General features: G+C 34.6%; 2 protein-coding genes across 3 annotated transcripts in view; both read left to right on the forward strand.

Moving 5' to 3' along the window:
• The first annotated feature begins 772 nt into the window (after positions 1–772).
• Positions 773–4611, forward strand: LOC117923392 (3-deoxy-manno-octulosonate cytidylyltransferase, mitochondrial-like). Its single transcript, XM_034841652.1, has 8 exons — positions 773–1192; positions 1442–1487; positions 2157–2243; positions 2339–2463; positions 3420–3559; positions 3656–3707; positions 3809–3919; positions 4204–4611. The coding sequence occupies exons 1-8, from the start codon at positions 965–967 to the stop codon at positions 4294–4296; spliced, it is 882 nt and encodes a 293-aa protein (XP_034697543.1). The 5' UTR covers positions 773–964; the 3' UTR covers positions 4297–4611.
• Positions 4612–5715: 1104 nt separating this feature from the next.
• Positions 5716–18012, forward strand: part of LOC117924092 (cysteine--tRNA ligase 2, cytoplasmic-like) — a 28944-nt gene continuing 16647 nt past the window's right edge. Inside the window, exons 1-3 of one of the 2 annotated variants that reach the window (XM_034842646.1) lie at positions 5716–5952; positions 10462–10699; positions 15756–15819. In XM_034842646.1, the coding sequence (XP_034698537.1) occupies positions 10530–10699; positions 15756–15819 (234 nt within the window). In that variant the 5' untranslated portion in view covers positions 5716–5952; positions 10462–10529. Of the gene's footprint in view, positions 5953–7295; positions 7448–10461; positions 10700–15755; positions 15820–18012 lie in introns of those variants that run through there. The other variant, XM_034842647.1, reaches the window with a different exon arrangement.

The following is an 18012-nucleotide window of genomic DNA, read 5'->3' on the forward strand; positions in this document are numbered from 1 at the left end:
AGGCCTTACATCATGTCCCTTTGGTATGATCAAACTTAAGCCATGTTATCTTCCTTGAGTTATGCAACTCGTCCCCTTTTAAAGAGTATTTTAAGTCATTTCCAAGTTGATTTGAGTAGATATTAAGTGCTTAAGGAATAGTGATTTTTTATTAATCACAAAAAATATGAAAAATCAAAATTCTATTTGGATACTCTCTTTAAAAGCTTCCTCTTCTTTGAAAAAAAAAAAATACTAGCACCCCAAAATTAAACATTTGAATTTTGGCCAAGATGGGTCATGCCACATGCTACAACGTGTTGTAGGTTTGTAACATGTTAGGCAATGTTTTGCAATATGTGGAGTCTCGTGCTACATTGCTACATGTCGTATCATGCCAACAACGTAAGTTGTCCTAACAACACCACCTAACCTGCTCATTACTTATTGTTAGCCTCGTTTCCATCTTGCTTCTCTCTTTAGGTCTTCAAGGGTGCAAAGTGCTCACCCATGATGCCCTTGGCACTATCGTTCAAGTCAAGGGGCAAACACCTACCCTGTGATAAAAAGGAAGCTCAAAACTTACAGATTAAAGAAACAAGACATTCAATTATTAATTGACAACCATACAAGCACTCTTTTTCCAAGCCATTCTAAAATAAGAACGAAAACGAGCTTCACGTGCTAGCATTCTAAAAATAAACAAAGCGCCGGATTTTGATAACCGGAAAACCTCAGCAATTTTAAACTGAATGAGATGGTTGGGACACGGACTCCCAAACGACGTCGATCTGTTTGGTGTACAAACATTAAACTCAGAAAACAACGACCCCATATGCCCCGGCCGTATTCAACACAAACCAAACGACGCCGTTTTATCATCCTGAAATCGTAGCAGAAGCACGCGCACTTACCCAACTCCATCTCACGCGCCTCGTCGTTCCACCGTACTCCTAACAAAAACAGCTTACAGAATCACTGAAACATGAGTCCCAGATTGAATTCTTCATCCGACCCTGACGCCACCACCGGGTCATGGATCATTCGCGGCATCTTAGCCGGGGCAGCCGTCGCCGGCGCTTGCGCGTTGGTCACTCTCCGGCGATCGGTGAAGCTTCGGAGCCAAGTAGTGGGTATCATACCCGCCCGTTTCGCGTCCTCTCGGTTTGAAGGCAAACCTCTCGTACCCCTCCTCGGAAAGCCGATGATTCAGGTACTAGGGAACAGTTTAAGAAAATTTCTCGCTTTAATTCAGATTCATTCCACTGTAATTACTCTTGTTTTCTTTTGAATTTGAGGCTGCAACATAAATTTAATTTTACAAAGGGGGAGTTTTCATTTGCTTTGTGACCGAAAGCTAATGACTTTTCTGTTTAATCTGTTGTAATAAAAAAACATCCGAAAAAGCATTTTCGTTTTGGGTTTACCTAGCATTCTATGACTATTTTGTTGGTATTTTCAGAGAACCTGGGAAAGAGCAAAACTTGCCACCACATTGGATCAACTGGGTATGACCACTAATTCAACCCCATTTTTCTTTGGGCTTTGTTTCTAAGATTTTTGGCTTCATATTTTTTTAGCAGACATTACCCTTTTAAGATAATAATCACTCTGTATTTTGTTTGGGTCTGTTCCTCGGTTTTGCATCTATGATACTGGTATTCTCAGTGTTCCAAACAATGGGTCATGGGTGCCATTGTGTTTGTGTTGAAGTCATTATGAGAACTGCTGATGAATATGATGACAGTAGATTAAACCATGTAAAATGCTATTTGGGTCATGTACAGAGGAAGAATCTATCTTCTTCTGACTTGTTAGTAAATGTGTATTAGCTATTTGTATCCAATAGAAATGTTAGAGGCTTTTTGATTGCTCTGATTAGGTTGGGGAGTTGTGCTTGATTTTTTTATTGAAATTACTGAAATGATTAGGCTCCATTTGGATATTGGAAAGAATTAGGGAAAGGAAAGGAAAGGAAAGGAAAATGATGGAAAAATTCTTGAAAATGAATTCTGGTACTGAGCCTAGTTCCAACATTTCTCTCCATGCTTCCCAATTTCTCAGAGGTTGAAATGGAACCTTTGTGTTCATAACATGCTCTCAAACATTTTTGGCAACAGAAAATTTTCTCTCTCAATTTGTTTGTAACTTATGATACCTATCCTTGTCTTGTCTAGTTGTGGCTACGGATGATGAGAAAATAGCAGAATGCTGTAGAGGATTTGGAGCTGATGTGATAATGACATCAGAGTCTTGCCGAAATGGTAGGCTTCTGAATTTTCCTTTTTGTGATTTTAATGTCTCCTTTTTGGTGCTTGAATTATTATCACTGCTTAGATTGTTTGTTTATTTCTGTTAGGAACTGAACGCTGCAATGAGGCTCTCAAAAAACTGAGAAAGAATTTTGATATTGTTGTCAATATTCAAGGAGATGAGCCTCTTATTGAACCAGAGATTATAGATGGGGTAGTAAAAGCTCTACAGGTATTTATTCCTGTTTTGAACTTTAGTTTCTTGATGAAAGTGGGGTTAACTACCTTAAATAAACAAAGTTTTCTCATTTACCTAAATCCATCCACTTCTCCTTTTTATAGGGAACAACACAAGGGATTTCTTAGTCTTAATTTTATTAAATGCAAGTAGGCAAAACTTTGGGATACAATATGATGCATTTCCTCAATGGTGTTTTTACCTTCCGTTATCTAATTTTTCTTCTGTTTTCAAGTATTTCCGGTTATTTTATTCCTCCATGTCCTTTAAGTGCAAAGAGTAAAAACACTGTCCAATTTTCTTGTGTGATTCTATTGTGCATTCAAATGCCTAATGAACAGCAATGAATGGAGCTCCATATTATCCCTATGCTGGCTTGCCCTCTCTTTGATCTCTTTAAAACACCAATAAGCACTGACATGAATAACAATGGTTGGTCTGCCTGTTCTCCTTTCTCTCCCTTCTCTCTGTCTCTCATCGAGGACATCAATGTCAGTTGAAGCTTTCAAATCAATCACAAGCTTGTCTTGGCTACAATTGAAAATAGTGCATTAAATTAAGCAATATCCATGTAATGTGATTTCCCCCCAAAATGAGCATGTTCATTAAACATGAAGGAATTTCTTGGAAACTGATGTGAATCTTGTGTAAACACCATAAGAAGCGCAAGACAAAATTCTTGTATGTTATTTTGCCATTCCTTAACATCTCCTTTTCTTTTTTCTTGTTTCCTGTGCATTCTCCTTTTTCACATTTTGTGCATCCTGAGGATTGACTTCTGTTTCCCATATTGTTCTCTTCATCCATCACACTAATATGTCCCAACCACCTGGAACATATATGATTACAATGCTAAGGTGGTGTCTGTTTCTCATATCTAGACTCTGCTGTTTGTTACACATTTCCATTTTCAAATGTTGAATTGATGGAATTAGTTTTGTGTTCTGCAGGCAGCTCCTGATGCAGTATTTAGCACTGCAGTCACATCTTTAAAACCTGAAGATGCATCTGACCCAAATCGAGTGAAATGTATTGTGGATAATCGAGGTTATGCAATCTATTTTTCAAGAGGATTGATTCCCTATAACAAGTGAGTTTTATGGTATATTTTTGGTTGGTTGTAATTATTTTTAGTGTTCTCAGCTACATTCAGAACATTCATGTATCCCTCCATGTACGAACACAGGTCAGGGAAGGTCAATCCACACTTCCCATATTTTCTCCATCTTGGTATCCAGGTATTGAATTAACTATAAGTTCAAAAAACCTTACGCATATATCTTTCTGTGCTAATACATTCCAGCATGCCTCATGCCAACACTTTATTCTGTCTAGCCAGAGCTATGATGCCCAGTTTCTAAGGATATATCCAGAGCTTTCACCTACTCCATTGCAACTAGAAGAAGACCTGGAGCAGCTTAAAGTCCTTGAGAATGGGTATAAGATGAAGGTATTGTATCATCTTCAGTTCTCTATTTGTTTAGTGACGATGCCCTCTTAGGGCAAAAAAATAATAATCAAATGATTTATTATTTGACTTGGGGATGGAAACCTGTTATGCTCGTCCTCAAACTCATATAATCCAGTTTGGTACTCCTTATAAGTCATTCATGCAAGATGGCCAGATTCTTTTGACTAAAAGCAGAATTTCCTTGCAAACTATTCCATCCCCAGGAAAAGCAACCTTTTAACTTGCTTTCTGGGTTAGAAGCTTATATTTTACTTCTCTAGCAGGTGATTAAGGTTGATCATGATGCTCATGGTGTTGATACTCCAGAAGATGTTGAGAAAATAGAAGCTTTGATGCGTGCACAAAACTTGTCTTAGTTTATTGCAAGATAGAGAAGGCAGAGAAGGCGGCGTGGGGGCTCCATCAGCCCATTTATAAAAGAAAATTCTCCCATGATTTTGTTGTTTCAGATAAGCAATTCAGTTTTCTGACTCCAAGCCCGTTTTATGTTTGGGCAAAGAACAGGCTCTGGAAATAGAGAGTTCTTGATGGCTTTTATGCTTTTGTTCTAATGAGTTTGTCTCTTGTTGGAGATTCAATTTTGTCAGCTAGGATTATTTCTGCCACATACAGTGCAGACGCCCGTGATATACATTCTTTTCTTAATCAAAATAAACCCCCAATATTATTTACATTTGGCTTGTGATGATCTTTCTTTGTTTTTTCCTTGCCTTTTTCTGATCAAAAGAAGAACAGACTAGGCACAACACCCAATCCCCCAATAATATTGTCAAAGACTGTTCTCAAAATATCTATTGGAAAATCCTAAAACTTAATTTTGACGAGTGTGTGTTTTCTATTGTCTATAAAAACCAATGAAAATAAGACTTGAGTTTGATCATGTGATTTAAAAATGGTTTTTTGTTTTTAAAAATAGAAAACCGTTTTAAAAAAATTTTAATATTGTTTTGTCATTATTGTTTTAAAATGGTTTTTTAAAATAAGACGAAAATTGAAAATAATTTTTAGAAAATAAGTATAAGTTGTTTTTATTAAAATTTAAAAATAAAAGGAAAATATTGATTTGTTTGATTATGTTTTTTAAAACTATTTTGTAATTTTTAATTTAAAAATAATTTTTTAAAAAATATGGCGAAATGTGCCTTAACTTTTACTTTATTCTCTAAAAGGTTTTTTCTGTTTTACTTTATTTTTAAAAACAAAAAACAAATTTTAAAAGCTTCCTCAAATAAACTCTATTTAATTAAAAAAAAATAGTTTTTAAAAACAAACGAAATTATAGGCAAACGGGAAATTAATTAAAACACTTATTTTACTTATATTAAAAATAAATATTAAAATTATTTTTATATTATAATAATTTTTTCATTAGAATATTTTTTTTTTATAATTAAAAATTTTATTTATTTTTAACTAATGTATAATTATAAATTTATTTTTTATTTTTTAATAAGACTATCTTAAATTTAATTTCATATTATTAAATAAAAAATTTATCAAAGTTTTATAAAATAAAAATAAGAAATCATTTTTAAAAATAATACAAAGTTTTCATTAAAACAAACTTTTTATTTTTTATTTTTTAAAACATCTTACTACACACTCCTAATTTAAAAAAACCGGTTTTTATTCTCCATTTTGAAAATAAATTTTAAAAAAAGTTTTGTAAAACACCATTCAAAAAACCCCGGCGGTGGCAGCGGACGTAGTGTCGGACTGTAATGGTGGAGTGCCCGGTGGTGGTCGCCGGAGGTGTGGCTTCCTGCGAGAAGGGGTGGCTGCCGGCGAATGAGAGAAAGGTGAGAGAAGGGGTGGCCGCCGGCGAATGTGGGTATTATGTTGATCTTGGGCCAATTATCAGGCCCATCTGGCTCCGAAACGTAGTTCTCCCAAAATAACAGAAGAAAATTAAAAAGAGTGAGAAAAACCGTGGATGAGAAGTTAATAGAGAGAGAAGAGGCTCCTGGTGTTCAAAACGTAGAGAAGACGCGAAGAAGAGACCCGTCTCTCAGGTTAGGGTTTTTCTCTCTTCTTTCATTGTTTCTGTCCCATTTTTTCGGCTTCTTCATGGAGATTTCTTCTGGTTTTGAGGTTTTTTTTTTTTTTTTTTTTTGTAATGTTAGAGGAATCTGACTTTTGAGGCATTGAAGGAAAGTTTCTTTGATATTTCGATGCTATTTTTTTAAAAATAGATTGTATGCCTCCGTTTGATTGAAAGTGTTGTGTTGGTTTATTTGATTGAAATGCTTGATTTTCAGCATCTGGTTTAATTTCCGAACCCATTTGATTTGGGAATTTTCTTTTTTGGTTGACTCTGGCCTTCTCTGTAACTAAGAGGAATGGGTGGAAAGAAATGCCAGTGACCTATGGAACTTGATTCGTTGAATGAACACCAATATGTTTATTGATATTAAAAAAAACAAATATTGACACTCCACCTGTATGATTGTTGAGTTGGGAATGTACTTCTATGTATTAGACCTTTTATATATATTTAGGTATTTTTTTCCTCATATGTGATGTTAATGAGATTTTAAGAGCTTCGAGGTTGCTGGGTGTTGTCATGTCAAAAGCCAATAAGATTGCCGATGCCTTAGCCTATCATATCACATGTAGGTCATTCTGTGACAAAATTGTATCTGGGATTGGAAAGTTCCTTGCAATATAGCAAGATTGGTGACAGAGATTGTGCAAGCTTTTAAAATGCCTAGATCTTTCTGTATGTGTTGTTGTTAGTAAGGGATTTGTTTTTCTTACGTCGAAGAAAAAGAATAACAGGTGTGAGAAATATAAAATATGGACACCCCTTGTGCTTAAGTGAAGTCTTCCGTGATGGAAAGATGGCCTATTTCTGATTTGGGTGTGCTTCTTTTGACAACCCCCTCTCCATGTCCTATTTTCCACTCAATCATATTCTTTCCATCTAGGTAAATTAATTCTGCTTACAAATGCTTATATACCATTTTTGTTTCAGTGGTTAATCTGTAATTCTCATCTACGTTTTGGAGTTCTGACATGTTCATAGTATGAAGCTTTTATACCTTTTTTTGGGTGGGATATTTTAGTTCTATCTTTACAAGAGGTGATAATAGGTTGTGGAAAATCTAGAGGCCAAGTGACCACCCACCCCTCCTTCCCTTCCCCCTGGACTCTTGTTTATTTATCATTTTTCGCATTTCACCCTGTTTCTTGTTGTTTCATCTTTGCTATAACTAAAGTATAAATATATATGTATATTTGTATGACAGTGGTCTGTGGTTATTTATTGTCCTATGGTGTTAAGTTTGGCAGTCTAATCCCTTCATTTATTCTATGTTAATTGTGTTCAGGTCTGAAGTATGTTCTTGAGGTATGGTTTTTACTTTTGCTGAGCACCAGATGAGCATTAGCTCAATCACATCTGGTTGGCTCTGTTTTTCCATGTGGAGGGCAAGGTCTAATAACCAAGATCTTTTGAGGAGAAAATAGAGTTGGCAATATTGGAATAGCTCTAACCCATTAAATCTTGTAAGGAGCTGAGTCATCTATGATTCTATGGCATCACCATATACATGAACCTTCTGTGCTTTCAGCCTACTGGTGGAAAGCTTGAAGGATCAAGGGCTGTGTGATATATTATATTTATTTTAAGTTCTAAGCCTCCACCTCAAGTTGGGGTATATCCTACAAGTATTCCTAAATTACTAACAGACTATACAATAATTTGGTTTTTTGTAGGGTAGTTCGCCATACAGACACAGAATGTCAACCCCTTCTCCCTGAAGCCCATGCCCAACTAGTCTCAATATTCTTCAATGTTATTGCAGTTTCTGAACACTACTTCATATTTATATATATATATACACCCACTTAATGAAATTAAAATGGTGTTATTAATTTAAAAGAACAAATTTATTTATATGTGAAAGAAGATGGTTCTTCATGAGATATGATTGATCAGTTGCTGCAGATGGATGGATGGATGCCAAACTTATTTTATTTGCATAGACAATCATATTAGAATGATATTTTTTTTGGGTGCAATTCTGGAAGTGAGAAAGAGACTTGGTGATGCATTCATGACAAAAATGATGGGAAAAAGAAAAGAAAAAAGAAAAAAAATGAAATTAACCAAGATAGTCCACTATCATGGACAAAGGAACTAAGCAAAGGCCCCTTTTCTTCAGTTCTGTACAGTCACTATCCCTCCCAATAAAACCCACTTCATCACCTCTCTCATTTGTCTGCCTATATGAACTCCCTTTCTCATACAAAAAAACAGAGTCCAAAGCCATTCACCACCAACTCCAGCATCATGTTAAAATAATTAAGAATTCAAACCCATCAAAAGAAAAATGGAAAAAGATTAGAAAGTACAAGAATGATAAAAATGGAAAAAAAAAAAAAAAAAAAAAAAGAAAGAAAAAAACACCCTCTCTTCAGTTGTGCTCTGTTTGTACTGTTGTTGCTCAGTATATTTTAAGATGACATGGAGAGAGTTTTGATAAGAATTTGAATGTTTTCATCATCCATCTATATGTTCAAGCCAGGGATCTTAGTTGTTCAGGGCATATTTTCTCTGTCTTCATCTGATCTTATATCCTGACATTTTTACTTCAATGAAACTTAAAATTTTATCACAATTTCTCTGGAAATTCTAATACTAAACCTTAAAGGTTTTTCCTCTGTTTTGGGTTTAAGTTTTATTATTTGTTTAACTGGAAATGAAATAGTGATATTTTGAAGTAATATTGGAAATTCTGCATTGTAAAAGGTGAAAATTTAGAACCTTAAATCTATCTGTGTTTGCTTAAATTCATAATTTGTGCCTCTGTTCTCAATGGTATTGGTACTGGTACACAATTTTAAAATTGATTAATAGATTTCATTGGTCCTTTTAAGAACATTAAATAATTAATTTGACTATTGCCCACTTTATAATGAGAAAAGTTATGTAAGAAGATTTTCATGATGTAATTCTTCTACTTCTACCTTTTTTATGGCCACTTCATTTTCTTTCATTTCAAATACTAAAAATGACCATAGTGGTCTTATTGCACTTTATCCTATTTAAAAAGTGGAGTAAGGAGAAGCATTCTCGATTTGTGATTTTTCTTTGATATGTAGAATTTTTCATACATGGAAAATTCACTTGACTCTTACCATAAGACTCCATAGTCCATATCAAGCAGTCACATGGCTACATCACTTTCTGATGTGGATCACTATTGGCTTTCTTGGTGGGTGCATTAGCTTTACATGCATGGGTTATTTAATATATTTGATATTGCCATTGTTTTTTAGAAATGATGATACAAGATTATCTCTTACTGATACTGGGTGATGATATTATGTGAGGCATAGAAGAATACGATACTGAAAACCATGGACCCCATTCAGTTGGACTTAAAAATTCAAACTCTTATTGCCATTGTTTTTTTGCTAGCTACTTTTAATTCAATATTTATTTATTTTGCCCATAGAAAAAAAATTTAATTGAAATACTTATTTGACTTGTATTAAAAATGAATATTAAAATTATTTTCATCTTACAGTAATTTTTGTTTCACTAGAATAAAAAAATATATATTTTCATCATATTAATATAAATTAAATTTATAAAATTTTTGTAAAATAAAAATAAGACTGTTTTTTAAAAACAATACAAATTTTTTTCATCCAAACAAGTTTTTTGTTTTTTGTTTTTAAAAACTATCTTTTAAAACATCTTGTCAAACACTCTTGTTTCTAAAAAATTCTAAAAAACTGTTTTTTGTTCTCTATTTTAAAAACAATTTTAAAAACACTACCAAACGAGTAATTCTCTTTTATGTTTAAAAACAGAAATGGGTAACAATTCCTATAAAAAAAGAGGAACTCTAAAAAAAAAAAAATTATATTACATTTTTTTAAAGCTACTATCTAAAATTTTAGAATTTGAGTCATAATTTTTTAAAATTATTATATTTCTAAAATAAATATTTACATTTTATGTAAAAAAAAAAATTTAATTTTACAATAGTATTAATTTTTAAAGATAAAAAACAACTTCTGTATCCAAATAACACTTATGAGATTATGTAAGAACTTGGAGAAATGAAAGAGATATGAGATTCAAGAAAAGTTAATTATTTAATTGATTATTTTTAGTTTTTATTTTATTTTTTTAATTTTAAGTTATTTTATTTTATCAAATGTATTAAATGATTTAAATTAAGACGGAGAAGTTCCCCACTGAAACTGAAGTCAAATAAGCAAAACTGGAAAAGTGGAACTAGATCAAACAAACAGGACCCAATGATAATCCTGAACTAGGATAACCTAAACTGGTGCATGGAAAGATATCTTAGCCGGTACAATAATCAAAAGAGTATTACAATTTCTATGAAAAAAGCTAAAAAAATCCAACCTGAAAAGGCTTTATTAAATGAAGGCATGACAATTTCTATGTATAAATCCATGTATCACTGAAAACCTACAGAGAGAACTTCTGCATTGTTCTTCCAGTCACTATTTTTTCTGCATTGTTTTTGTTTCTCCAGTCACCATTGTTTCAGAGGGTTAGGGTTTCTTCTTCAAAGCTTTGAGAGATAGCTTGGCAGTATCTTCGATGGCGGAGATGACAGAATTGAGAGTGTACAACACCATGACTCAGCAGAAGGAGATCTTGAAGCCCGTTGTTGATGGCAAAGTCTCCATGTACGTCTGTGGTGTCACTGCATACGACCTCAGCCATCTTGGCCATGCCCGCGCTGCCGTCTCCTTTGACATCCTCTACCGGTTTGTTTTGTTCCTCAACCATTGAAGTTGTTTGATTTCATTTTATTTTAGCCTGCAAAGATTGATTTTTTTTTTTTCCTGCAATAGATCCTTTTCGCTTCGGTATGGAGCTTGGGAAAGAGATATATCTATATGTCTATATATATATATATATATAGATTTCATTTTTATGTTAATTTCATGTGCGGGTTTAGTGTAAAAATAAGAGGTTTATCTGATGTGATGAAAATGTGTGACAATTCAAAATTCTGAATTTATCATCTTTAGAGGCAAAGATTATTTAGGGTTGCTTTTGTTGTGAAATCGAGAAATGTTTGTTGTTCTCGAGAACAGGAAAAAATTGAGAATAATACCAAAAAAAATAAAACCTGTGTAGCTGTAAGGTTTTTAAAGCTACTTTTGAAAGTGTTTTTTGAAAATGGCATTTTTTGGAAAATGTTGTAATATTGTTTCATAATTGAATATGATGCAAAATGGAACATGTTAGGTTGTTCTTGTCTTTCAAATGAAGACATTTCTCAAAAAGTAATTTTGATTCTGTTGGCAAACAAGCCCTTACAGGCTTCTTGTAATTGATGCTTTAATCTCGTGGTGATGCAGGATGAACCTTTTTTTTTTTTTTTTTTGTTCTTTTTGATAGGTAAAAAAGAGTGTATTAATAGAAAAAGGTATACACGGTGTATATAAAGAGACTTAAAACCAAAAAAAGTTCGAAAACACAAAAATCTGCAATTGCGCTTTACATAGAGCCAAGCCAATCCACAAAGTCTACCAACGACATGGATCCAGCCCCACTCTACTATCTAACCCACTCCCAAAGAAGGTACAAAAAGGAATTTCTAATCACAAGATCCATGTTTTCACAATTTTCAAAGACTCTCCTATTTCTCTCCTACCAAACGGTACAAAACAAACACAAAGGAGCAGCCTTCCAAGCTTTCTTTCTCTTTTTACGAACAAAAATCTTGCACTAGCTCAAGAGAACCCCCCCTAATAATGGAATGCAACACCCACTAAACCCCAAAGAGAGCAAAAATCAAATGCCTCAAAAATTGCGCCTTCGGACAATGTAGGAGAATATGATCAACTGCTTGTTCCTTTTAACGTGATCCAACGTAAAAAAAAAAAAAACCGATTTTCGATGGTACCCACAAGCTCCAAATTATGCGAAACGGAAACATCTCTACCCTCCTAAATGCCAAAGAAGAGTAAAATGACTTAACTGGGAAGTTTCGGTTCTTTGTAGCCAGCCGCACCCCGCACCATAATATCTTTTGAATCCACAATAATGGAGTACTCATACAACCTCCTAAAAAAGACTTCTACCTCTTCTAATTCTCAATCATGCAATTGTCTCCCAAATCTAGGATTCCAGCTATAGTTGTCCCAAACATCTACCACCCAAGCATTTTTTAAAGGACTCTCTCAAAGGTGTGTCCCCACACCATTTGTCCTTCCAAAATTTCACCTTGTTCTTGGAACCAACCTTAAAACTAGTTTTATCCTTGAAATCCTCCTAAACATTTCTAATAGCCTTCCACACCCCCACTCTATGCCCCTCTCTCACCTCTTTAGTAGACTACCCCCCTCCCGTTTGCCCATACTTGCCTACAATTACCGGTTTCCATGGGGGGTTTCTTTCACTCGCAAACCTCCAAAACCATTTTCCTAGAAGAGCCTTATTAAAGAAGGACAAATTTCTAATTCTCAAGCCTCCATTTTGTTTTTTGAAGCACATGATAGCCCAGTTCACCAGATGTGGCTTCTGATCTAAGGCCCCTCCTCCCTAAAGGAAGTCTTTTTGAGTCTTTTCCAATGTAATAGTTGCCCTCTTAGGGATGACAAAAAGGGATATAAAATAAATTGGCAAACTAGATAGAGTGTTTTTTTATCAAAGTAAGTCTTCCACCTTTTGAGAGGTACTATCTCTTCCACAAAGCAAGTCTTTTTTTGGAATCTTTGTTCCACCACATCCCAAATCCTAGATGACTTGTAAGGGGCTCCCAAAGGAAGGCCTAAGTAGGTGGTTGGGAGATAACCCACCTTACAACTTAGAACCCCTGCAAGATCCTCCAAATTTGGGGCATCCCCCACAAGGATCATCTCACTTTTCTCCATGTTGATCCTTAGCCTTGATAAAGCCTCAAACCACACAAACACCTAACCCAAGTACTCTAGGTTCTCCTTACTAGCGTCACAAAAGATGAGGGATCTCCACTCTTGCGCCTTCTCTTCCCTTAATTGAGAAGCCTTAAAAAACCCCCCCTCCTTCAACCTGATGAGGATGCGGGAGAGAGTCTCCATTGTCAAGATGAATATATAAGGGGACATAGGATCACCTTTTTTCAAACCTCTAGAACTTTGGAAAAACCTGAAATGGGATCCATTGACGAAAAAGAGAAATGAACTATGGAAATACACCATTTGATCCAACCAGTGTTGTCAAAAGCAAAAGGCGATGTCAAGGCGATAAGACTCCTTTTAGCGTAAGGCGAAAAACAAGGCGATAACTTGACTATAGTAGGGCAATAAAAAATATGCATATATTTAGCTATTCGATACTCAACCAATATAAGTGTTGTCTTCAACAATCAACACTATTAATTTTTCATCCTTTATGATGTCTTGTAAAATTAGAAAAATAGTAATAATTATTCAAAGTGTTAAATATTATACCCCACTTCATAAGAAACATCATATTATTTAGAGATATCCATTCTGTCTAAATGCATATCCTAATTTTTCAGACATCTAAAAAGCAAAAAAATAAAATAAAATAAGAGATTGAACATTCTAAAGAAGTTTTGGGCATCATCATCATTGTCATAATTGAAGTTAAAATTGTCATCATTTCCATAAAGACTAGATTGATAGCCCCCCATCTTATTATCTCTATGATTGATAATATAATATTTCATCTTATACTTCGTTTAATCCAATTTTAGATTGAATGAAATTATAATCTAAGTATGTTTAATCTTACCTTATGGTCAAAGACGATCACCTCTATGCTTTGCGCCTTATCCCATGGCAATTGCCTAGGCTTTGCCTCTTTGAAGTTGTCTTGCCTAGGTTTCAAGAGGTGACTTTTATTTCTCTTACTTGGCCTGATGGCCTAGGCAACCCAAACATTCACCTTTGATAACACTGAATCCAACCAATCCATTTGGAGCCAAACCCCATTTTTTCCAATAATACTAAAACAAAGTTCCAATTTATATGATCATACACTTTTTTGACATCAAGCTTACAAATAACCTCTTTCAACTTGCCTTTAATTCTAGAATCGATGGTCTCATTTGCAATCAAAACCGCATCCAATATTTGTCTCTTTGCCACCAAAGCATGCTGAAAGTTTGAAACTAATTTACCCATCACTTTTTTAAGTCTATTGGCTAAGACCTTTGCTAGGAGCTTGTAGAGGTCTCTTACCAAGCTAATTGGTCTAAAATCCTTTAAGTCTTTTGCACCCCTTAGGAACTAAGACTATAAATGTGGCATTTAAACTCCTCTCAAAAAACCCTACGTCATGGAATTCTACAAAAAACCTCATCACCTCCTTTTTCACAAAATTGCAACAAAACTTCCAAAAGGCCATCGTAAAACCATCCGATCTAGGTGCTTTATCCCCACATAGATCAGATAAACCAGCAAGGACCTTGATGAGGATGAATATTCAAGATATATATCAAGAAAGGGAATTAGTATTAGTTGTAATTGAAGTAGGATTAATATTACTTGGAATTAAATTATTATTGATATTTGTTGGAGTCTAATTAGAATTAGCTAGTTAAGTTATAATATAATTAGAATTTGAGTCATGATAGGTTATTAGAGTCCTAGTAGACTTTGGATGTTATAATTAGAATTAGAATCATAATAGGTTATTAGTGTCCTAGTAGACTTTGAATTTTTTTAGAGAAACCTATAAATAGACTAATCAATGTAAATCAAAGGGATGAATTGATGAATAATATTATATTTTCTTTCATTGCAAGGTTGCAACCCTTAATGGTGAGACTCCATTGATTTTCTTCTAGGTGAGACTCCTAGAAGGCCTTAGTGAGACTCTAAGGTTTTCCATTTTTTTCTTCATTGTTTCTTTTTTCTCTCTATTTCTTATCTTATAATTTTCTCTACCATCAAATTTATTCTTTGTTCCTCTCCTTACACCCTAAAAGTAAAACCCTAGCCCACCTACCCTTTAGTGTAGGCAACCATCCTAGGGTTGTCCTACATCAGGCCTTCTCCTCGAAGAAAAGGGTCTCTAAGCCTTCAACATCGTCACTTGACAAAGAATTAAAAGTCATCCTCCCCAATACTCGGTCTCCACTCACCCGACTCGGAAAGAATCGTGGGATAAGCGCTAGCCACCCCCTCTTTAATCTCATCTTCCTCATTTAACAGTTCATTGTTCACCCTACTTTTGGCCATATAACGTCTCCTTCTTCGAGCATTGACCATTTTGTGGAATAAATTGGTGTTTTTATCACCCTCTTCTAGCCAAAACTCTCTTGATTTTTGTCTCCAAGAGATCTCCTCCAGATCTGCCCACTTTTTAAAAACCCCCAACACCCCCCTTCTCACTTCCCTTTTCTCCTCAGTGAGAGGCCTTTCCCTTTCTTTTGCATTCCACTGTCCCAATTGAGACAAAGCAGTTAGCTTCTAAGTAGAGACATTACCAAAAATGTCCTTATTCCAAACTTTAAGATCTTGCTTCAAAGCTTTTAACTTAACAACCAAAATATGACTAAAGGAATCCTGAGCACTATAGCCCTCCCACCAATTTTTTATCAGCTCTTTGAATCCATCAACTTTCAACCACATGTTTTCAAATCTGAAAGGAGTTTTCCCTGTAGGGTTTATTTTCCAAATTTCCTCTTCATGCTTTCTATCAAACCGGAGTGTAACTTCGATGTAGCAGATTATGTAGCATTAATCTTAAGAAAAATGACTTAAGTTCTGATGGAATTCTCTGATTGATTTTTTCATGTTGAATCAGGTGTAAAGCATAATTTGTAGAATCTAATCATGCTCTCTTCATGAAAATGTTCAGATATCTACAACACTTGGGCTATGAAGTTACTTATGTGCGAAATTTTACGGATGTTGATGACAAGGTTAGAATTTTGATCTAAGATATTATTTTATTCTATGCTTTAATGATTTAGGACCATGGTTCCAAATCTCAAATATTGCTACATTTCAGTGTTTGGGATGTCTGCCTTACAAAATTGTAGTCTTTTGACCTATCAACCATCAACTTAAGTAAGCCATTTTTTGGCTCTTATTAATATATTGCTCTTTTGCATATCAGGAAAAATAAATAAAAAGGAAAAAGTAAACCTTGATTTTGACTACTTAGTGTTTGGTAAAGAAAAATGGAAAACCGTTATTTTTAACTAGAGCTAATATTGATTGAAATTTCTGACTTACTAAAAATGAAAATGAATTAATTTTTTGATTGTTGACAAGAGATTGAGTAGTTTGGAACCATTGCAACTTGGACTAAAATATTGATATTGAACTCAAGATTTAAAATTTTATCTGTACATTGTTCCTTTGGAGTATTTGATCACTTATTAATGGAAGAGAAGGAAGCAGTGTTTCTACTTTCTAGGAAAATTTTGTATATGTTACTACTTTCTAGGAGAATTATGAATATTTATGTGATTTAGTAAAATTTTAGAAACAACCATAATTTAAAGTGAAAGCATTGTGTTCAATGTAGTTAAAAATCTACATCAATGTCTTACCAATCCTGCTTTAGGTTCATTTCTATCTAGTTTAATATTATAACTTTTACTAGATTGTATAAAGCTTCAAACTATTTGCTTTTGGAGTTTGATATGATTGTTGCACATGCACACACATAAACACACGAGCTCACAGGAAATTGAACTCACTAAAGTTGTAAGTCTAACTTCTTGGGTTGGCTACTTCATTTTCCCTCCCTCATTCTATCTAATGCCATGTCCTCCTATGAATCCTTGTTACTGATTTCCTTTCTTTTTCCCTTGATGGATATATATATGTGTGTGTGTTGTTGGTATCAGAGCCACGGGAAGGGAAGTTGGGTTTGTTTTGGGTGTTTTGAGCTATCCTAGGATAGGTAGCAGTGTGCCTGGGAGCACGAGCCTTGTCGGTTGAGCCGTTGTTAGCCGTGGATAGGCGTTTGTTAGGCTGTAAGAGGGTTAGGGTGACGTCTCATAAGGTTTGTCAATCTGCTATTAGGCTTTAGATCAAAACCCTAAAATGAGTTCAATTTTCAGAACCATGTCTAGGAGATCCACTGATTCTCAAGATACTATTGTAAACAGTGAAGAGATCAATTATCCTAAGATCCAAAATGATTTAAATGATTGGAAGTTACCCAAGGTCTCTAATCAAGAAATTTATAAGAAAGAAACCTTTAAGGTTTTCATAGATATACCATCGAAACCTCTGAAATGTCAGTCAGCTTAGAACAAGACGACCAAGTCATAAGACTCCTAAATAACAAGTTCATTGAAAAGCATAAGAAAGATGGCTATAATTTCATACACTTTGGTATGATTCAAGTAGCAGCTAAGCCTTTGACAAGATTAGGTTTAAACACCTTTATTGTCATGTGTTTAAGGGATAATAGGCATCTCGAATATCGAGATTCTATTATAGGCGCAATCCAAGTTGGACTAAATGATGGCCCGGTTTATTTCCAATGTTTTCCTAACTTCACAGTTAGAATAAGAGATGCAGACATCTTAGATTTTGTTATCCTGCATATTAAGACCCATGGCTTTAAGATCAAACCAGGAAACAGTTCTGTTTCAATCATAACCAAGTTTGCCTATAAGAGCATGAACACAAGCGTTGGATCTGGGGCTCTTTGCACTAGTCCTAAGGGTGAAACCACTTACTTTCAGTCAGATATGCTTGATAAGTCAGATTTCATCGTCCCTAAGAAGATCTTGTGGAAAGATGTTGAGTTTCTTGAAAACTGGCATTTTGCTAATGCCGTTCCAGCCATTGAACATATATCTTAAAGGATTGGACAGATTGTTCAATATCCTGATGGAGGAGGAGATCTGATTTTCTCCAACTCTTTCAAACATTCCAGCAGTCCTAGAGTTTCAGTTTATGAACCCTCTAGAGCTTCAAGCTCTTCTATCCCAGTTAGAACCACTAGGGAAGAGGAAGGTTCCAGCTCAGGAAATCTTAAGAACATTAAGCTAACAAGTGTTAGCAGTCCTAGAGTTTCAGTTTATGAACCCTCTAGAGCTTCAAGCTCTTCTATCCCAGTTAGAACCACTAGGGAAGAGGAAGGTTCCAGC

The sequence above is a fragment of the Vitis riparia genome, chromosome 10 (assembly GCF_004353265.1).
Source record: "Vitis riparia cultivar Riparia Gloire de Montpellier isolate 1030 chromosome 10, EGFV_Vit.rip_1.0, whole genome shotgun sequence".
Lineage (NCBI taxonomy): Eukaryota > Viridiplantae > Streptophyta > Magnoliopsida > Vitales > Vitaceae > Vitis > Vitis riparia.